Below are 23684 nucleotides of genomic sequence, written 5' to 3'. Positions count from 1 at the left end.
TGACCTAGAAATTACATCTGACGATTTGGCTGTAACAAATATGACCACATTGCCACCAATTGGTGAGAGTGATCATAGGGTCTTGACTTGGGAGGTGGCTAAAGGTGTAGAATTTTCAATTAAGACAGGGTACATGTGGAATTATCGGGCTGGAAAGTATGACAAGCTTAGGAGTTTGATTGGTTCAGTGCCATGGCATGTACAACTGCAAGGACTAGAAGTCGATAGTGCATGGGAGGTAGTTAAGAAGTGTTTGTATGAAGCAATGGCTGACTGTATACCTAGAGTCCGAATAATAAATCAAGTAGGGGTTAAATGGATGAATAACACCATTAAGCTTGAGCTGCAAAAAAAGAAACAACTGTGGAGGGAATTTAAGGAGAAAGGTGACCGGCAGGCACACAAACGGTATAAAGCACAGGCCAGAAGGGTAACGAGTGTGGTAAGAAAAGCAAAAAAGGATTACAAAAGAACATTGGCCATGCAGGCTAAAGAGAATCCTAAACAGTTTTTTAGATATGTAGCAAGTAAAAGGAAAAATGTACATGGCAGAACGATTTTAAAGAATACCGATGGTAGGGAGGTAACTGAATCAGTTGATATAGTTGAGTTACTGAGTGAGCACTTGCAAGAAAATATCATCCAGGTGGTGACATTGCAGAAACGAATGTACCAGTAGATTATACGGGAATTGTGGTGAATGAAGTGGAAGTGAGTAGTCTATTGCATAACCTCAATGTCAATACATCTGTGAGATTGGATGGTATACCAGCTCGTGTTGTACGAGAAGCACGAGAAGCAGCTAAAGAATTGTCAGTACCCTTGCCCATTTTGTTTAATTTGAGCCTCGGGTCTGGGTTAGTCCCGAGGGGGTGGAAAGAGGGGAAAATAGTTCCGCTGCATAAAGGTGGTTCCAAGACTGCTGTTGTAAATTACCGACCGATTAGCATATCAGGAATCATTGTCAAGGTCTTAGAGAAATTAGTCAAGAAAAGAATACAGGATTGGATAGATGAAAATGGGATATTGTATGGGGGACAACATGGTTTTGTGAAGGGTAGATCATGCCTCAGTAACTTGCTCATGTTTTATAACACAGTGACGGCTGAACTGGATAGGGGTGATGGGTTTACAGTAATACTACTGTCCTTGCCAAGGCTTTTGATAGGATACCACATAGAACCCTAATCAGTAAACTGGAGCAGATGGGGATAGATATAGGGTTGGTGAGATGGATAGGAGGGTGGTTGAAGGAGAGATACCAGAGAGTGGTTTATTCAGGAGTGGAGTCTAAAAGACGGCTTGTGACTAGTGGAGTGCCACAGGGCTCTGTTCTTGGACCTGAGTTCCAAGAACAGAGCCCTGTGAGTTCACATCTGAGAGCAGCTCTCAGATGTGAACTGTAGACTAAAATATACAAACATTATTCAAGAAAAAATGAAAGATTAATTAAGAGGGACATGTTAAATCCCGTTTTTGAAATCCATCGAAAATGCCGAAAAAACTATCGGCGGAACCAAGTGTAAATGATCACTTGGATAGTACAACACCAGGGAAACTCCATGCAAAGGTGGAGCTAGCTCCCTCACTAACTTTAATATTCTTTCATAATGTAAAACCCTTCTCGTAAGAGAAAGTTAGTGAGGGAGCTTTTCCACCTTTGCATGGAGTTGCCCTGATGTTGTACTATCCAAGTGATCATTTACACTTGGCTCCGCCGATAGTTTTTTCAGCATTGAAACTCTATGGATGTTGATGGATTTCGACCCAAGTTTCGTACCCGGCTATAAAATAAAATGGGATTAACCATCTCCCTCTTCATTAACAAATTCACCAGTAAAATAGCCTTTCCACTTATTAAAAAACGAAAGAGTTTGAGAACTGGAATCAAACCTTGGAGATTCAGTGGCAGGCTGTAAAGAAAACATTGATTGATTCTGTTAGAGAGGCATGTGGTGAGGTTGTCTGCAAGGATAGAAAAATCAGAACTCCCTGGTGGACACAGGAAGTTAAAGAGGCAGTCAAAGAAAAGAAGAAAGCATATCAAAAGTTCCTGGAAAATAAGTCAGCTTGTGCTTCTAGAGAATACAGAGACAAATGTAAGAAAGCTAAACACTGTGTAAAACTAAACAAAAGTCATGGGAAGACTTTGGTAAGAACATAGAAAATAAATATCAAGAAGGTTGCAAGATATTCTAGAGGTTTTTGAAGAAGCTCAGAAATGGAGGAAAGAGTGCTGTAAAAGTAATTAGAGATGATAAAGGTGATATGAAAACTGGAGAAAAAGATATCCTTTAAATATGGAGTAAATACTTTAAAAAATTGCTAAATGAAACTAGCAGTGATGATAGCACAGTGATAAAAAAAAACACTGACCTGGCATGCAATCAGGAATACATATCCATGCTTGAAGTAGAAAAAGCCTGAAATGTGGAAAGGCAGCTGGAGTAGATGATATTAGACCAGAAATGCTCAAGTATGGAGGTATAAAAGTTTTACAGTGGCTACACTGCATAGTTCGGAGGGCTTGGACAGAAGGACGAATTCCAGATGATTGGAGTAGAGCTCTCATAGTACCCATAAATAAAAAGGGAAATAAAACTGATTGTGAGAATTACAGAGGTATTTCTCTACTGAGTGTTCCTAGTAAGATTTATGCCAGTATACTTGAGAAACGGTTGAGAAGGATTGTGGAAGAGAAGCTTGGTGAGGAACAAGCTGGATTCAGGCCAAATAGATGCTGTCAGGATCAGATATTCACTTTACGACAAATAGTTGAAAAGTCATTGTAATATAACAAAGATCTGTATTTAAGTTTTGTAGATCTGGAAAAAACATATGACAAGGTGCAAAGAGAGAAGCTATTCAAAATGCTACAGTTGTATGGTGTCAGTGGATCATTATATCAAGCGATAGTTAGTCTTTATTTGAGTTGTAAGTGAGCAGTTAGAATTGAAGGAAGTACAGGGAGATTTTTTAATGTTAAATCTGGTGTCAGACAAGGATGTTCATTATCACCTCTGTTATTCATTCTCTATATAGATTACATTATGAAGGAAAGTGGTATTAAACATGATATCAAAATTGGAGATGTTAATGTCAGCTGTTTGCTTTATGCAGATGATGTTATACTTCTAAATAAATCTGCTACAAGTCTGCAAGATTCCCTGACTAAATTGAATAACTATTGTGATAGATATGGTATGAAGGTCAGCAATAACAAGACAAATATAATTAAAATTGGCTGAAGCATTGAAAATATCAGCTGCATTGTTAATGGAGAACCTATAAAACATGTAAAACATTTCAACTACTTAGGCACGATTTTTAGTGAAGATGGTAAGTTAAATATGGAAGTAGATAACATAATTTACAAAGCTGGTATGGTAGGAAGTCAGTTGAATAAATTCATATGGAATAAGGGAGAAATTAGTCAAAACACTAAATTAGCTGTATACAAGACAGTGTTCAAACCAATTTTAACTTATGGATCTGAGAGCTGGGTCAGAAGTAAAACACTTGATCAGAGACTAGAGACTGCAGATATGAGAGTCCTGAGAAAGATTAGAGGCGTGAACAGATCACATCAATGGGAATATCATATTAAAAACGAGGATATTAGGAAAGAACTTGACATTGTCAGCATCTAGAAATGCGTTAGCAGAGCTAATCTCAGGTGGTATGGTCACTTAAATAGAATGGGCAAGGAAAGATTAGTCAAACAAGTGTTCTCTGCCAGGTTGGCAGGAAAAAGACCCAGAGGAAGAACAAAATATAGGTGGATTGATACAGTAAAAGAGTGCCTTAGAAGATAATTATATAAAGATAAGATCTGACCATGTTGTAGCTTTGACAGGTAACAGATTGATTTGGCAGAAAATTGTAGGTAGGAAGTTAGTAATGATGTAAATTTTTCATGTAGTACTATCATATCCTGTACACCACTTGAGGGTAAATGTCAGGAATTTGATGATGATGATGATTATACACCTATTAACAAATTATCCACCCATTTTTCTTCTTCTAAAGATAAACGCTCAACTATGTCTCTACCTGGTGTGTATCAAGTTCCGTGCAACTGTAATCTTTCCTACTTTGGACAGACTGGATGCTCTGTAGAAAAAAGAATTCAAGAGCATCAATCATCCATTCAACACAACAAACCCGACAAATCTGGATTAGCTCAGCACGGAATAGAAACAAGCCACAACATCCTTTGGTCCAAGACTCTCCTCCTACACAGATGTTGCTATAAATTTGAACGTTTATTTAAAGAAAGTGTGAAGGCCTTACTTCAACGTCCTAACTTGAATCGTAATAACTGTATATCTGTATCAAAAATTTGGGAAAGTTTAATCAGGATAACACATTAAGTTTTTTTATTTTATTTATTTATTTTTTTTTTAAATTTCCTATATTAGTCTAATGTTATTTAAGATTATTACATGAATTAATATCTTTAATTTAATCATGACTCTGATAAAAAATGTTTACTCTTTTAATACTTTGCGATATGACATTGCGCGGCTCGTTATATTTGTGAATGATCAATTGTTCGTATTCCACCTTTTTTTTTTTAAAAAAAAAAAAACACTATTCCTATGTAGCCACTGAAGATGGTTTGTAATATTTAGACTGAAATATTTGGCAAATTAAATAATATTCTTGTGTAAACGTGTATATATTTTATAATCCTAATGTCACAAGTATCTGTAAAGAATCAAATTTGATTCCTTCACGGGGAAAACTTCACCAAGAAAAACCGGTATATTAGGTAAACTATCAGTAACACAAGGTAAGTTGCGAGCGAGGATCATCTTTCTGAAAAAATGCTGTGACAACAAGATTATTCCCAATTTTGCTAAGATTAAAGAAACCATTAAATCTCCTGGAGTTCATAATATTTACAGGAACACCAGTTTATCTTTAATCCATAATCAACTCAGAGTGGCTAAACATGATCTTGCTATTAACATTCATCAAGTTTGTAATCTCCGTACCTATATCTCCACAAACTTAGAACCACATCTTTCTGAATATGGCTAAACGTTCTATACAACGATCGTATAAAAAAACGGAATCAACATCTAAACTGCAAATATGATGTTCTTGTTTCTAGACAAATCAAGCCATTCCAAGTTTCAGATAATTGGATCGTCAACACATCCAGTCGCCCTTTAACTAATAGTGAAACAATCATCCTCTCAAAAGGACATGAATTCTCTATAGTCCCTAAAAAGATTCCATATCTAGATTTTCTAGTTAACATTGAATGGAACCTCATTCATCTTTCAAGTGAAAAAGCTAATGCTCTCCGCCCAGAAGTTGCTTCTTCGCTACTTAAAGCCAAGCTTCCTCCTTTGAACGTATCTCCTTCTGAAAAGAAAGTGCTACATTCCTTAAGAAGCAACAGTCACCTCATCATTACTAAAGCTCACAAGGGGAACGTGACAGTAATTATGGGCTCTTCAAACTATAGAAGAAAACTTTCCCTTTTACTTCGAGATCGCTCAACATAACAAGAACTTGATCACGATCCAACCAACAGAGACTGAAGAAATTAAACTCCCTGCTAGATGAGGTCATACGTTTCGATGTAGACATGATTGAATGGCAGAAAACTCATTTTGCAAGGACTGCTAGGTTTTATGGTCTACCTAAAATACATAAGCCAGATATTTCTCTTCGCCCTGTAGTGAATTGTATTGATTTTCCTACTTATTGCATAGCCAAATATCTAGCTAAATTATTGAAATCACACATAGGCAACTCACCCTCTTTTTTGAAAAACTCTTCAGATTTCTTAATAAATTGAAAAATATTGCATTACAACCTACAGATCTTATGGTTAGCTTTGATATAGAATCTTTATATACGAATGTACCTCTCAAAAAGACTTTAGAATTAATTGCTGACATCTTCCCACAAGACATTATAAAGTTATTTGATTTCGTAATGCACTCTGGATATTTCTTATGTCAAAACAAATTTTACAACCAAGTGGAAGGAACAGCCATGGAAAGTCCACTCTCTCCTGCGGTGGCCAACTTTTATTTGGAACATCTAGAAGAAGTCCTGTTCTCATCTATATTCTCTCAACCATCCTTTTGGGTTAGATGTATAGACTACATCTTTGCTGTATGGCCTCATAACAGAGACTCCTTACCTTTCTTTTTAAGCAGTATCAATTCCTTACATCCTCGTATAAAGTTTACCATGGAGATTAAAAAAGACGAGTTACAATTTTTAGATGTCCTCCTCATCCGTTCACCTTCAGGTATTCATACAACAACAGTTTACAGAAAACCAACTTTCACAGGTCGTTATATTCTCAAAGAATCTGCCCATCATCCTTGTCAAAAAAACAGGAATCATAAAATGTTTAATCCAATGAGCCAAAACTAATTGTTCAACTTCTCATTTATTACAGAAAGAACTTTCGACTATCAAACATCACATGAAACTAAATGGCTTCTCTGAAAATCTTTTCGATTTGTACAATCCAACAGAAAACAGCAAAGATTCAATACGTCGATTTCCAATTCCTTACATTTCCATGATTTCAGAACCAATTTCAAGAATTCTGAAGAAATATGATTTAACAGCCACTTATACACCTATTAACAAATTATCCACCCATTTTCCTTCTTCTAAAGATAAACGCTCAAATATGTCTCTACCTGGTGTGTATAAGTTCCGTGCAACTGTAATCTTTCCTACTTTGGAGAAACTGGATGCTTTATAGAAAAAAGAATTCAAGAGCATCAATCATCCATTCAACACAACAAACACGAGAAATCTGGATTATCTCAGCACGGAATAGAAACAAGCCACAACATCCTTTGATCTGAGACTCGCCTCCTACACAGATGTCGCTATAAATTTGAGCATTTATTTAAAGAAAGTGTGGAGGCCTTACTTCAACGTCCTAACTTGAATCGTAATGACTGTATATCTGTATCAAAAATTTTGGAAAGTTTAATCAGGATAACACATTAATTTTTTTTTTTTATTTATTTATTTATTTTTTTTTAATTTCCTATATTAGTCTAATGTTATTTAAGATTATTACATGAATTTCTGAATTAATATCTTTAATTTAATCATGACTCTGATAAAAAAAAAAAAAAAAAAATGTCATCATCATCAGTTTCCTGACAAATACCCTCAAGGGATGTACAGGATACGATAGTACTACATGAAAAATTCAATTGACTTCCTACCATACCAGCTTTGTCGATTCTATTGTCTATTTCCATATTTAATTTACCATCTTAGCTAAAAATCATCCTAAGTAACTGAAATGTTTTACTTGTTCCACAGGTTCTCTGTTCACAATGCAATTAACATTTTCAACAATTCTGCTTATTTTCATTGTCTTTGTCTTATTATTGCTGACCTTCATACAATATCTATTACAACAGTTATTCAGTTTAGTCAGGGAATCTTGCAGACTTGTAGCAGATTTATTTGGAAGTATAACATCATCCGCATAAAGGAAAGAGTTGACATTAACATCTCCAATTCTGATATCATGTTTAATACCACTTTCCTTCATAATGTGATCCATATAAATAATGAATGACAGAGGGGATAATGTACATCCTTGTCTCACTCCAGATTTAACATTAAACCATCTTCCTTCAATTCTGAGTATTGCTTGATATAATGACAGACTAAGTATTGCTTGATATAATGCCTCATTGACACCATATAACTGTAGCATATTGAATAGCTTTTCTCTTGGCACCTCATCATATGCCTTTTCCAGATCGACAAAACTTAAATACAGATCTTTGTTATATTCCCATGATTTCTCAACTATTTGTCATAAAGTGAAGATCTGATCCTGACAGCCTCTATTTGGCTTGAATCCAGCTTGTTCTTCACCAAGCTTTTCTTCCACAATTCTTCTCAACCGTTTCTCAAGTATACTTGCATAGATCTTGCCAGGAACACTCAGTAGGGAAATACCTCTGTAATTCTCACATTCAGTTTTATTTCCCTTTTTATATATGGGTACTATGAGAGCTCTACTCCAATCATTGGGAATTCGTCCCTCTGTCCAATCCTTTTGAACTATGCAGTGCAGCCACTGTAAGACTTTTAACCAGCATACTTCAGCATTTCTGGTTGAATATCATCTACTCCTGCTGCCTTTCCACATTTCAACCCTTTGATGGCTTTTCCTACTTCAGGTATGGATATGTATTCATGCCTGTACACCTGTTTAGTGTTTTTTACCACTGTGCTATCACTGCTTGTTTCATTTAGCAATTTTTCAAAGTAATTACTCCATACTTCAAGGATATCTTTTTCTCCCATTTTCGTGTCTATCTCCTTTTACAGCACTCTTTCCTCCATTTCTAAGCTTCTTCAACAACCTCAAGAATATTTTGTCACCTTGATATTTATTTTCTATGTTTTTGCCAAAGCGTCAAAGTTCTCCCATGACTTTTGTTTAGCTAGTTTTACACAGTGTTTAGCTTTCTTACATATGTCTCTGTGTTTTCTAAGAGCACAAGCTGACTTATTTGCCAGAAACATTTGATATGCTTTCTTCTTTTCCTTCACTGTCCCTTTAACTTCCTGTGAAGTTCTGATTTTTCTATCCTTGCAGACAACCTCACCACATGCCTCTCTGGCTGAATCAATCCAGGTTTTCTTCAAAGTTTGCCACTGAATCTTTAAGGTTTGGTTCCTGTTCTCAAACTGTTTCATTTTTTCTTCAATAATCTTTGTGTATTTTAGTCTACAGTTCACATCTGCGAGCTGCTCGACTTTTATTCGCTTTAAAATTTTCTTACATATTATTCTTTTCAATACGAAATTCAATTTATCCTGCTCAAGACTAAATAGTGATTTCTTCCAATTTCAAATCCTCTGTACACTCTGGTGTCCTGCTCCAGGGAGAAAACATCACTATCAACAATAACATAGTCAATGAGACTTTTCTTATTCCTTGCCTCTTCTCTCCATGTGAATTTGTGCACATTTTTATGTTGGTACATGTTGTTAGTAATAACCATTCAATGTCCTGAGCAGAAATCCAAGGTATTTGCCATTATTATTAGGTATGCTCTTTTCTCCAAATTTTCCCAAAATATTTTTGTATGTCTGACAATGATTTCCTACTCTGATCCCCAACAAGGACCAACTTTTCCTTTTTCATTGTGTCAGTTGCTTTTTCTAAAGCATCAAAAAATTCTTCCACTTCTACCTTGGTAGAACCTTCTGTGGGACACCATAGGAATAAATAAGTCTCATTGTCCAATTCCCCATTCTGATATTTGCTCACATCACTCTACTTGAGACTGCCTACCATTCAAGAAGATTAGCGTATTTTGTGTTGAATACTATGGCTACTCCTGCTTTTCCTTGATTGTTATTGCTTGAATATAACATTTTGTATTTATTGCTCAGAAAGATCTCACCAGTTGTCTTTTTTGTATCAGTTAACCATATTATGTCGATCTTTTACTCATCTAATTCCTCAGCTAGCTCCATTTCTTTGCCATTCAGGCTTCTTACATTGATAGTACCGATCTTTAACTCTGGTGATGTTGAGTTGGCGTGTGCTTTCAGATTTGTTCCAGTAGCTGACTTTTCGCTGTTCGCTCTGGTTCCCTGACAAAAACAACGGGAACCTTGTGTAACCGGGCGGCGCCCCAGCCAGCATGAAATTTTGCCAATAAGAATACAATTTTGTTGACTAAATCCCAAATTGTCAGCCCATCCTCGTTCGTTCAGTATCCAGGTAGATACCCAACAGGGTGCACCACCAGAAGGTGAGGATTGGACATTAGGTCAGAAGTCCTGGTCAGTGTTCTCCACATTCCTTTAAAGGCTATGTGGAGATTTCCTCTCAGTTATACAGCTTTGACCCTTAAGCAGCCCGATAAAAAAAATGTTTACTCTTTAATATGTAGCGATATGACATCACTCTGCTCGTTCTATTTGTGAATGATCAATTGTTCGTATTCCACCTTGTTTTTTTTAAAACTATTCCTCTGTAGCCACTGAAGATGGTCTGTAATATTCAGACTGAAATATTTGGCAAATTAAATAATATTCAGACTGAAATATTTGGCAAATTAAATAATATTCTTGTGTAAACCTGTATACAGGTAACCCTCGTATAACGCGGTCTACAAATTGTAATATCCCTTGTGCAGCGCGGTTTCGATATAACGCGGTCTGCAATTTCTAGTAACCCCTTATTATTTTTTTTTTTTTTTTCATATTTTTCACTGCGGGACTTAAAAATCAAATTTTATCTTCGTTAAATTTGTGTCTGCCTGTATTGCGCAAGTAGTTATAAGTATGGAATTTAGTTTTATTGCATCACTGAATAAGGTGCTGTACGGAGGCTTTTGCAGGCTGTGTCATTCTCAACAAATAGTGCAATTAGAGACAGATGGAATAAAAATGGTGCTATGCTCTGAATCACATGTCCCTTCTCACAGAAACTATGCTGTACAGAAGCAAAACTGTATGTTGCACTGAAACACAGTATCTAACTAAAAACTATTGTCCAATTTTTCAATTATGAAATAAGTGTTTGTTTTATTGCATTTGAAATTCTCGATGTCATTATGACAGATCACAAAGGCTAACTTAAAATAAAAGACTACCAAGAATTGAAACATGCCATATAATGAATGTGTGAGTTTGCCTGCCACCTCAAACGCAAACAAAAAGCTATAAAATTCAACCAAGGGTTGAAACGTTTGTGTGAGTTGAGCCAGTCAGTAATGAGAAGTTCCATCAGAACGATAAATGACACCCTGTTGTGAATGTGTTAAAACTAATAGTGAATGTTGTATGACAGTTTCAGATGTTATGGAATTCGATTGAAGAGAATTAGCATTTCAACTCAACACTTGTCTGTTGCTTTTGTCTTTGAGTCGGCGATCTTTTGTTAATACCGCACCAATGATATGCACGTCTTTAGAGCTGCTATCTTGTGTAAAACAAAATTCATCTTGTATGTATTGTAACAATTAAAAAAAAAAACTTGAATAATTTATAAGCTTATAAAAGGATATCACCTGTAAATTGTTGACATGCCAGCAAAATTCTCAGACATGCAACCTCTGGCACAAGTGCCATAGCTTCGCCATCTAGGGTTTACTGTACAAAGTGTTTATTGTTAAAAATTGTCTTCCTTTTCTGCCAGGAAAGTACATTTAAAATCATAAGTGTGTTATTCTCAAGCTGAGCAGTTTATTTTGTGGTGAGTTATATACATATGAGAATATGAGAATTATACAAATGATATCCGAGAGATTTCAAGTGGTGATGACCGCTGGCCACTTAAAGAACATCTACGAAAGGTTATTTCTGAAGACAGTGATTACGATTATAATATTCACTTTATTTTATTGTGTCTAAAACATTTATGCATTATGTGCGATGAAATGTATGTACAATTTGTAATTTTTATAATCTTATACTACGTGTTCGTATCATAGTTTGTTTTCTTAACTTACATGAATTACCTGAATTAAATAAAAATATTGTTTTTGTTGGAAATGTCATTGTTGTTTATATAATTTAAAAAACGATTCCGGAACCTAACACTACTTTTTCTATGTGATCTCGTATAACGCGATTTATACAACGCGGCATTTCTATGTAACCTAACATCCACGTTATACGAGGGTTACCTGTATATTTTATAATACTACAGATTGAAAGCGCAGCCATAGAATCCACCCATGGCCAATCTTTTCATGAAACATTTTGAAAACACTACCCTAACACTGTCTTTCTCAACCCTACAATATGGCTATGCTACATTGCTGACATGTTTTCTGTTTGGCCACATGGTGGGAATGTGTTCAAAAAGGTTTTTAGCATACCTCAACAGCCAACACCCAAGGATCCATTTGACTATTGAAAAGGAAAACAATAACTATCTGCCCTTCCTTGACACTTTAAACCTGGTTTCTCATGAAAGATACATCCATAACCTGTCATGCCACCACCACCCCCCCCTGAGCAGTACGGTGTTATCAGAACCTTAGCTAATAGAGCCAGAATCATCTGCTCTGATCAATAGCTGGCATCTCCACTGAATTCAGTGAAATTCATGACATATTTTTAGTCAGTAGCTTGCTCCTTCACAAAATCAACGCAGCTCTCTGCCTATCCTTTAAACCAAATCGACTTCAAAATCCAGAACACACACACACACACACACACACACACACACGAACACAAAAAAAACATTACTATTCCCTGTATCTAGGGCACCTCAACAAAAATTGCATGCATTCTTGAAAGGTATAGCATAAAGATTTCTTTCAGGCCATACTTAAAATTAGCTACCCTTGTGTGTGTGCACAAGCATGCATATTAACTAAGCATAATACAGTTATATGTATATAATTGTATGTGCGTGTGCACATGTACGCATACATAAAAAAAATTTAAAAGGCTTCATTACAGTCTAGCACAAAATCGAGTGCTTCTTGAGTACCTGTCTCAAGAAAGATCCCACCCCGTACCCAAAATGGGATTACTAGGATGAATTCTTACAATTCTCAAAACTGCCTCCTCCAATCCTCCCTCCACTTCAGGAGATGAAATTCACTTGCTCTTTTCTATCTTCTCTCTTCAAGCCATAGTTTCATTCCGCAGTAAGCAGTAGGCACTTCCTGTCTAGGAAACAATCCCAAACCCAAGTTTGTGATTCGTATTGTTTCAGCTTGGTATAGTGACAGTACTGAAGGAATATGATGGCAAGCACCAAAGGAATCAGTTGAAGATAGTGGCTTAAGCAGTTTTTCACCATTCTAACTTATACTAGAAATGAATACATCCTTTTCTGTCACTCTCGATAATGAATACATTAAACACACGTTATTTTGCACTAAATCCTGTACGTCGATATCAGTCAACATCAATATCTTGGCCACCATTTTTCTCATACGTGTTGGTACCATAATGAAAAACGTTTCTGAATGTATATCACATAATAATAGTTGGCTAAACAACACAGTCAAAAATAAACAAAATACCACCAGTTATATTTAACAATATTGTTGATATCTAATAAAAAAATAATGACATCTGAGCAACTTGTGTATTGTAGCTGCTAGTGCCCTCAAACCATATGTCAAATTCATAACTCTCATCCATTCACCTAAAGACAAACTCTCTTCTTTATCACATCCAGGAGTATATGAAGTGCCCTGTTCTTGTGATCTGGCTTACTATGGACAGACAGGAAGAACTGTTGACATCCACCTTTTATATTCTCCATTATGGAAATATAAAAAATACTCTCAACACTATCATTATTGCAAGTTAGGTCTAGCAGACCATGCTTTGGATACCCCTTCACACAGAATCAAATGAAAGAGAACAAAAGTGCTACTCAGAAGTCACGAGTCAGATTGTTTTAGAATCAGATCCATTACAATTTTTTAAAGCAGCAGCTTTAAAATATATGAGGTGCGTCTAAAAAGTTGGGTGAATGGTATCAGAAAACAAACAAAACAGAAGATACAAACAAATTACCTTTATTGGCCTTCAAAACAATCGCCATCCTTCACGTTGCCTTTTGGCAACGTTCATAAAGCTTCTGGAAACTGTCAACAAAGACCTCTTTAGGAATTGATTGCAGAACTGCTGTCACACGTTTTCTTGGATTGCCGCCACATCTGCAAAATGCGCACCTTACACGATGCTCTTCAAGCGAGGAAACAGAAAGAAGTCCGAGGTGCCAGATCAGGGGAGTACGGTGGACGATCGAGAACAGGTATGCTGCGCCGAGCCAAGAATTGGCGCACACGGATCGCACAGTCCACAGGCGCGTTATCGTGCAGCAACATCCACTGTCCAGTCTTGTGCAACTCTGGTCGAACACGGCAGATGCATCATAGCAACCGTTGCAAAACTTCCTCGTAGAATGCGGCATTCACGGTTTGACTTGCAGGAACGAATTCCTCATGGATGATGCCATCATTGTCGAAGAAGGCGATCAACATTGTTGATCACCTTCTTCAACATATTTCAGCAGGCGACTCTTTTTGGGTCATGGGTGAGATGGTGAACGCCATTCCATCTATTGCTGCTTAGATTCCGGATCGAACTGGTTACACCAGGTCTCATCTCCTGTGATGATGGCTCACAGAAAGGATGGATCCTGGTCACACATGGTAATGAAATCTCCAGAGGTTTCCATCCGTTTTGCTTTCTGTTTGTCTGTCAGCTTGTGCAGCACAAACCGGGAACAGATCTTCCACTTATCCAAATCTTCACGGACGATAGTGTGCACCATGTCCTTGCTAATGCCCAATTCCTTCGCCAGCAATCGTAGAGTCAGTCGCTGATCTCGTGCCATCATTTGTCTTACTCGCTCGATCATGTTTGGGAATCTGCTTGTCAACAGCCGACCTGAACATAGCTCATCCTCAGTTGTTTCCTTCCCATTGTGAAAGCGTTTGAACTAGTCGTAAACACATTTTCTGCTCACGGCTTCCATCCCGTACACTTGCACCAACATTTCATGCATCTCCGTCACCGTTTTCCCAATTTGTAGCAGAACTTGATGTTCACTCGCTACTCCATTGCACTGTGATCCTACTTCTCATGCTGACTACGTTCGGCTGCCCACAGTGGGTTTACCCTGATGGTCATGTGTACTCCATGCTAGATGGTGTTTCTCGACGTGTCTCTGGATAGTCATGTGCATGCATGCGCACCTGGCCCATGTTGCCGTTGAGATATCGGACCATTCACTGAAGTTTTCATATCCCCCTCGTACTCCAAACCTCAATAAGTATGGCTGTATCAATTTACTAAAAATCTGGGAGACAGTCCTTTTAAGATCAAATTAATACCTGTTATTGTTTCTCTTCATCCAACAATAGATGATACCAATTAAGACTTCAGTTCCTTGCCTTGTCCATTACAATTTTTTTTTTAAATAGTACCACTGTTATACCAAATTGTTATTGTTTCTTATACTGTGACAAACTGTTTTTTTGCTCTGAAGATACTGGATATAATACCATCAAAATATTATCTAATAAGTTAATAAATATTAATTATTTTCTTATCATTCCGTGTTGTTGAATCAATACTGTTAAATAAACTAGCATGTACTGCCAACACAATAAGTCTTAATATTCATTCTAGATGGAAGAAAGTGGTATTATGGAAGAAAGTGTTATCAAACCTGCTATCAGAACAAGTGGTATAAAATGTAACTCTTTGCTTTATGCAAATTATATATTACTAAACAAATCCAATGCAAGTCTCCAGAAGTCTCTAACTAAATTGAATTAATAGCTGTAACATTTTTTCTATGTAAATCAGCAATAAAAAGACCAAACTCTAAAAAAAGGCAGGAACATAGAAAACCAACTGCATTTTCAATGAAGAATCTTTAGAATTAGTAAAATATTTCAGATATTTAAGTATATTTTGAGTGAATCAAATATGGAAATTGATGACAAAATAAGCAAAACTGATACGATATGGAGCCAGTTGAATAAATTTATATGGAATAAGAGAAATTAGCAGAAGACTAAACTAGCACTATGCATGATAGTGTTTTTCAAACCAATTTTAACTTGCAGATCTGAGGGTTGGATGAAATAAAATATTTGATCAGAGACACTGGAGACCACAGGTATAAGAGTTCTGAGAAAAATTAGGAGAGTGATATTAATGGCAGATTCATATTAAAAATTAAGATAAAAAAAGGAACTTGACATTACTGGCATTCGGGAATGTGTGAACAGAGCTAATCTAAGGTGGTATGACCACTTAAATAGAATGGGAAAAGAAAGGTTTGCAAAAGATGTGTTTGATGCCAAGATGGCAGTAAACAAGATCCAGAAGAAGACCAAGATCCAGGTGGATTGATGTGGTCAGAAAATCACTAGAAGCGAGAAATATAAAATATGGTAATATCAGAGCACTGACATAGGCTAATTTGGTGGAAAATTGTTAATTGGAGATTAGTAATTTAAAATGAATCATATAGTATTCTCATAGTATCTCTTACCCCCCCCCCCCTCCAGAGTTTACATAACAGGAAATTGATGATGGTGATGGATTTCATTTGGTATTCTTGCTAAAATCTCTAAAAGATGTATTATTCATTTATTCACTTCCCAACCAGCTTATTTATTGAAACTTCATTTCTTTGTGCATACTTTCTCATTTTGTCTTCATAATCTTACTATCAAATTGTCTGTTACATTTTGCATTTCATCTTTTGCCAAGTTTTTCAATTGTGATGAAACTATTGTTTCTTATCACTTTGATTTTTTTTTTCTTTTTTTTTTGCCAGATTTCCTTTTGTAACTAACAGTTTTCAGATCATAATTTAACATCTCAAAACTTTGTAGAAGATGAAAACAAATGTGAAAATAGTTAGGATATATTTTCCATAACGAATGTTGTTTGGCAAAGTTTTATCCTCCCAAAGAAGATTTCCAAATATGAGTATCAGGTTATACCTCTAATTCTAAAAGTAAGTTAGGCAAATGTATGTGGAACTTACATTTAAATTAATTTTTTTCATATTTTCTCATAAAGTGTAATAAAATTTCTTTGTTAATTTAGAATGTTGGAAGAAGAATGACATGTGGAGAATTTATAGAGAATCTTGCTGAATTAAATGATGGAGAAAATTTTCCAAAGGAAGTTCTCAAATCTCTCTACCATTCTATTAAAGCAACACCTTTAGAATGGGCAGTGTAAGTTATTTATATTTATCACTTTATCTTTAAAGATTTCATATCGTATCTCTAAATAAATTCTTCATAATACATGTGAAGTTCTTATACATAACCTGCACTTTTTTTGCAGTTATAATGCTGTGATTTTGTTAAACTTATGTTTTGACAAAACTGTGATAATTTTGACAGTCATTTAATTTGATATAAAAGTAATTGGAGATGTTAATGTCAGCTCTTTGCTTTATGTGGATGATATTATACTTCTAAATAAATTCGCTACAAGTCTGCAAGATTCCCTGACTAAATTGAATAACTGTTGTAATAGATATGGTATGAAGGTCAGCAATAACAATACAAAGACAATAAAAATAGGCAGAATCGTTGAAAATGTCAACTGCGTTGTGAATGGAGAACCTGTGGAACAAGTAAAACATTTCAGCTACTTAGGACGATTTTTAGCGAAGATGGTAAATTAAATATGGAAATAGACAACAGAATCAACAAAGCTGGTATGGTAGGAAGTCAGTTGAATAAATTCATATGGAATAAGAGAGAAATTAGTCGGAACACTAAATTAGCTGTATACAAGACAGTGTTCAAACCAGTTTTAACTTATGGATCTGAGAACTGGACAAGAAGTAAAACACTTGAACATAGACTAGAGACTGCAGATATCAGAGTCCTGAAAAAGATTAGAGGCATGAACAGATGGCATCAATAGCAATATCATATTAAAAATGAGGATATTAGGAAAGAACTTGACATTGTCAGCATCCAGGAATGCATTAGCAGAGCTAATTTCAGGTGGATGGTCACTTAAACAGAATGGGAGAGGAAAGATTAGCAAAACAAGTGTTCTCTGCCAGGTTGGTAGGAAAAAGACCCAGAGGAGAAGACCAAGATATAGGTGGATTGATACAGTAAAAAGTGCCTTAGAAGACAGAAATATAAGATCTGATAATATTGGAGTCTTGACAGGTAACAGACTGATTTGGAGGAAAATTGTAGATAGGAAGTTAGTAATTATGTAAATTTTTCATGTAGTACTATCATATCCTGTACACCCCTTGAGGGTATATACCAGGAATTTGATGATGATGTATTTTTTTTTTTTCCTGAGAAACCACAGTTTACTTGTAGCTAATCAAATAATTTGAAAAAAAATTCTTTCTCAAATTGTAGACTGTGTAAATCAGGTTCTACATAAACTGATATATTTCCTACCACAATAATATTAATCCATCTTTGTTTTAATGGTAAAACAATAGCAAAACAACAAATATTTGTAATATTTGTAACTGGCTAATATTTTGCTGGATTTTAAACACCATTCATAGAGCACAAGCTGAAGTTATTATATGTAAGCTACGATTAATTGTTAATTTAAATTGTAACTGACGAAGACCTCAAGTACTAAATTGCTGCCTCTAACAGTGGATAAATAGAAATATTTACAATTATTGGATTGTAATTAGAATCTTAGAATGTTTGTCTCTCAGTTTAGGTAAATTAATGCTGCTATATATATATATATATATATATATATATATAGAAAGTCCTAAGTGTTGTTGATTATTTTCAATAATGCTTCAAAGTATAAGCAACACTAAGAGAGGAAAAACACATTTATTAAACTCATTACTCACTAATGTTTCACTGGTTTTCTCCCCAGCATCATCACAGCACAATTATTTACACAAGTAATACAATTACTTAATTCAATACTGTGTGACAGGTACACATTACTGAGTTAAATAATTGTAAAAACAATTCCAATTGTAACTGAAAACAACCAATGTTGAAGAGGTTTTTCATAAAATGGTGGGAGATTGGGGTAGAACAAGAGGTCATCCCTAGAAGTTTTACGAGGATGGTGTGGGCAAGGGAATGAGAATCGGGTTTTCTGTATGGAGAGTTGTGAATGATTGGATTTGCATTGCCTGATAGCGTGGTGTTTACAGAGAATTTGAATGTGTTTAAGGTACAGTATGATGAGCTATGTGTTGGAAGTTTATTTTGCACTTGGTTAGACTATAATAAGTTTAGTTTAATCCCTTATCCAAGTGTAGGCAAACAAAGTTTTCACATGAAAATATCTTCAGGAGTGAGGCAAGGTGGTACATCTGTTGGAAACTCATAGCAAAGGTGGACCAAGCTCTCATCACTCCTTGTCTGAGTATCTCCCATAATGCAAAGCACATCTCCTTGTGGACATGTATAATGCTTCATAATACATGTGCATTAAGGAAAGGGCCACTACCCAGACCGGTTTCGACCCTTATTGAGGTCTCGTCAGTGGGAAGCAGACCCAGAAGTGGTGATACGAAGGCAGAAGCAATAGAGAGGTCATATTTACCTATACGAGTTGCCAAAGGGTGTACCACCTTATTAAATTACTCTGGATTTAGAGAAAGATGTTGGAAGTATATTTTGCACTTGGTTAGACTATAATAAGTTTAGTTTATTCCTTTATCCAAGTGTAGGCAAACAAAGTTTGCACCTGAAAATATCTTCAGGACTGAGGCAAGGTGGTACATCTGTTGGTAACTTGTAGCAAAGGTGGACCAATAATAATAAGGTGGTACACCCTTTGGCAACTCGTGTAGGTAAATATGACCTCTCTTGCTTCTGCCTTGGTATCACCACTTCTGGGTCTGCCTTCCACTGACGAGACCTCAATAAAGGTCGAAACCGATCTGGGTAGTGGCCCTTTCCTTAATGCAAAGCATTATACGTGTCCGCAAGGAGATGTGCTTTGCATTATGTGAGATACTAAGACATGGAGTGGTGAGAGCTTGGTACACCTTTGCTACGAGTTGCCAACAGATTTGCCTCAGTCCTGAAGATATTTTCAGGCGCAAGCTTTGTTTGACTACACTTGGATAAAGGATTAAACTAAACTTATTATGAGCTATGTGTGTGTATGACAAAAGGAATCTTCTAAATAAGTCTGTGACTCCCTGCGGGGGGGGGGGGGATCTTAGGAGGATGATAATAATAATCTTTATCTTTAGATTGTTGGAAGAAGAATGACATGGAAAATTTATAGCGATTCTTGCTGAATTAAATAATGGAGAAAATTTCCAAAAGAAGGTCTCAAAGCTCTCTTTCTCTCTCTCTCTCTCTCTCTCTCTACCATTTTATCAAAGCAACACCTTAACTATAATATGATCTCAAGAAATTGAATGATGATGATGATTACAGAATTTGTAATAAAACCAGCAAATCTACAATAACATGCATGATTATGGAGTTAGTTTGACTGTATTTATAAAAAAAAAGGGAGGTGGAAAGAAATCGAAAATTCAACTGAAGTTAGTGATTTCCAGTCCAAGGAGGATGCTTGTCAGTCTCTTCACCAGTTACATTACCAGCAAAGAAAAAGCTTCAGTTTGTGATAAAGAAAAAAACTGAAATAGCCTACAAAGATCCACCTAAAATGAAAAAAACCAGGAAAGACCTAACACAATTCATTAGAGAGGAAATGACATATTTTCAAGAAGAAGAAATAAGAGGAAAATGATAATGACTATCACGGTGCAATTATTCTACGAGAAACTGATGAGGCTAGAGATCTTCGGGATCTCTATGGTGAATTGAAGTTCCAACGTCACATTGAAAAAAAATCTCATTACAAAGCAACTCAGAGGGTAATTTTGATGTTGAAACTAACATTTAAGGATAAGGAAGTCATTTTGCCTCTTTTCAAGGCCTTGCTACAACTTCACCTGGACTACTTTGCACAGATTTGGTCTCCTGGGTTTGGAAAGGATTAAGAAGCTGTGAAAAAAGTGCAAGGATTATACATCAGGATTATGAAATGTAGATTATTTAGGGGATGTGGACAGAGAGTATGTGAACTGCAGATACTAGTAAACAGAAGAAAGAGAGGTGATATGATAGAGTTCTATAAACTTCTGAATGGGTATTATAGGTGAGTCCACGATTCCCTGGAGGTCTCAGATATTACTTTCTTTAGTTTTTCTCTTTATTATTTGAAAGCACGCACACATATCTTATTTCATTTGGTAAATGTTTTATTTAATTCTTACTATTATCAGAAACCTTCAGTAAGTCAAGATCTCATTGAGGGAAGTCATGCATAATAAACACACCAACTGCCATATCTATTCTTAAACTCATTCATGCTAGATGTACTCACCACTTCAACATGTAAGTTGTTCCATTATTCTCTTTCAGAAGTTTATAAGTCTCTATTATATCATCCCTCCTTCTGCTTACTATTGTCTGCAGCTGATGTACTCTCATTCTTTCCTTATAATCTACATTCTGTAATCCTGAATTATCTTTGTAATTCTTCTTGACATCCTCTCCATGCTTCATCTTCTCAGAACCTAGAAGGCCAAATCTGTGCAGATTTGGTCTCCTAAAATGAAATCATATTAAGTACCTTCTAAAGAGGGAAAATGTCAGTGTTCATTTCAGCATTGCAGTTATCCTCTGAGTTGTATTTGCAGTTTTTGCTATATGATGTTTGAACTTTAGCTTCTTATGCTTCATAACTCTAAGATTCCTAGTGCCATCACTTTTTGAAGTGTAATTCCCACCAGCAAAATATGCTGTTGGAAAGTCTGTGGTCAATTTTTTTTGAGATGCAAGGTTAAAACCCAAGTTTCAAAAAAAAAAAAAGTGCATAACTTTACACTTAACTACTAATGCTAAATTGATAGCCATTATCATCTGCTCATAGCTCCATTTTATTCAAGTCATTCTGTAAGTATTACATATCAGTAATGTCCCTTATTTCCCTCTCTATCTTTACATTATCAGCAAACATTGAACATCTCCTGAGAGCTCTTTCCCACTATCATTAATGTATAGATTAAACAATAGGGGCAAAGGACTGATCCCTAAGATACACCATTGGTCACTTTATATCTGCCAGAACCCCCCCCCCCATGCAACTTTCTATTTCTAACCCATCACTCACATAACCTAGATTTTTCTAATTTATGTTCATGTGGTATCCTGTCAAATGTTTATGATAGTGTCAAACTTTGCCTTAGCAAAGTTTGACACTATCATAGTGTATCCATCCTTTTATCCAACTCACTTGTAACATTATTATAAAATATGAGCAAATTGTTAAACCATGACCTCCCTTTAGCCAACTCATGCTGTTCCTTTCAAATTATAGCTTATCTGTCAACCCATTTCTGTTTGTGAGTTCTTATCAACTTTTCTAATATCTTCACCACCACTCCAAATAAGTCAACACATATCAGTTTCTGTACTGTTCCTTGTACAAAGGGACTGTTGTGCATTCTTTCCATTCTTGTTCCTCAGCTCAGACTCAGATTATACAATCATTAATGTAAAGAGTCTAACCAGTTTAGCTGAATATTCCTTTAGCATATATGCTGATATCCCATCTGTCCCTATTTTTGAAGTTTTTTCCAGGCTATGCAACAGTTCTAAATCTTTGTTATCTTCCACCCCTCTCTCTCTTTAATGTAGTGGTAGCACTTTGTTCCATGTTGCATATACCAGGTTGATTGACCTTAACAAAGCGAGCATTTATTATTTGAACAATTGCATCTGCTTTCAGGCAGTAGCATCTAGCAAAGTTATTCTTCCACTCTCATTTCTTCTTTTACTTGCAGCATAACAATAAAATTACTTTGGATTGCCTTCAGCCTACCCAGCTGATTTCTTTTCACACTCTGACTTTGTTTCCTTGCAGTACTCATAACTTTTCTCACCTGCTTTTTTGTATACTAATTACTCTTTTCATCTTTATTCTCATGATACCACATCACTATCCTCTTAAAGATCTCGTTTCATAAACAAGAGATCCTTATTTGTTTTATTTTATTTTATGTTTTATTTTATTTTTATCCTTATTTGTTTTCCACACTCTAGAGGCATATTCACATACTATGTCAGTTTAGCTTATTTTTACTACTGCCCTGCTGTTAAAGATACCAAGCTATTTTAAACCAGGTTTTACTCCATTTCCCAAGTAAACAAACAGACAAACAAGTCAAGTTTGTGCCTGTAAGTGTTGCAAGTCTAGCTGACCTCGCACGTAGTGCAAGACCAAGGCAACTCATGGTAAAAGTAGAATAAGCTCTGATCACTAATCTTAATATTTACCCTTAATGCAAAGCACATCTCCTGGAGGAGAAAAACCAGGTTTAAAATAGCTTGGTATCTTTAACATTTATCATACCCAAGGTAAAATACTTTCTACATATACTTCCCTGCTAATATCCTTTTCATTCAGTAATTGATGCAGTGGGACGAAACATAGTATTCTTCTGAGTCTGTCCTAATTTCCAGGTTGTAATTCAACATATATCCTTTCCTATTTAGAATATCTATATACTTATCTACTTCCTAGGTTAGTGCAGCATTATCACTGTTACCAACTGGTAATGAAGCAGTCATATCCTTAACTGACCCTTCTGATGCTTTAATCAAATCTCTAAGACTCTTTGACTTTGAGTTTCTTTTTTTTCACATGTTCCTTAAGAAATCTGCCTCACAACAGGTCACTGAATTCTTTTTCTTTCTTATTATGAGTTTCTCTGCTACCCAATGAATATTTGGATAATTTAAGTCATCTGTAATGACTTGTTTAGTAACAAATAGGGTACTTTGGTGCTGCATCTCCAGCAACTGATCAACCAGGTCTGTAATTAACGTCCTGCTATATATTTCATCAAATTTTCTTCTTCTTTAAGCTAGTTAGTCTGAAACTCACTGCTGCATGGAACATTATCATTATTGCTTTCACAAGTTGCTTCCCTAACTGGAATCAAATCATTGGATGTCATTAGTAGAACCCTTCTCTCCATTCATGAAAATACTATACCATTCGCAGTAGATTCCAGTTACCATCTGACTGTTATTTGACTCTGAAAGCCAGATTTCAGTCATGTATTAACAATATATTCTTCAATGCAACAAACTCAACCTGTTTATTCCTGTATCTTCTTGCATTTGTGCATAGATATA

The 23684-nt window shown here is 35.8% G+C and overlaps 1 protein-coding gene across 6 annotated transcripts in view; it reads left to right on the top strand.

The window, feature by feature from the left end:
- Window positions 1-23684, top strand: part of LOC150099548 (uncharacterized) — a 569663-nt gene that overhangs the window by 387599 nt on the left and 158380 nt on the right. For all 6 annotated transcript variants that reach the window (XM_090403425.1, XM_090403424.1, XM_090403426.1 and 3 more), the window contains one exon: window positions 16588-16721. In XM_090403425.1, the coding sequence (XP_090259551.1) occupies window positions 16588-16721 (134 nt within the window). The remainder of the gene's footprint in view (window positions 1-16587; window positions 16722-23684) is intronic.

This window comes from Typopeltis vanoorti, chromosome 14 (assembly GCF_054136105.1).
Source record: "Typopeltis vanoorti isolate ZY-2024b chromosome 14, IOZ_Tvanoo_1.0, whole genome shotgun sequence".
NCBI lineage: Eukaryota > Metazoa > Arthropoda > Arachnida > Uropygi > Thelyphonidae > Typopeltis > Typopeltis vanoorti.
Note: the sequence above shows the minus strand (reverse complement) of the source record. Positions and strands in the feature narration are given on the sequence as shown.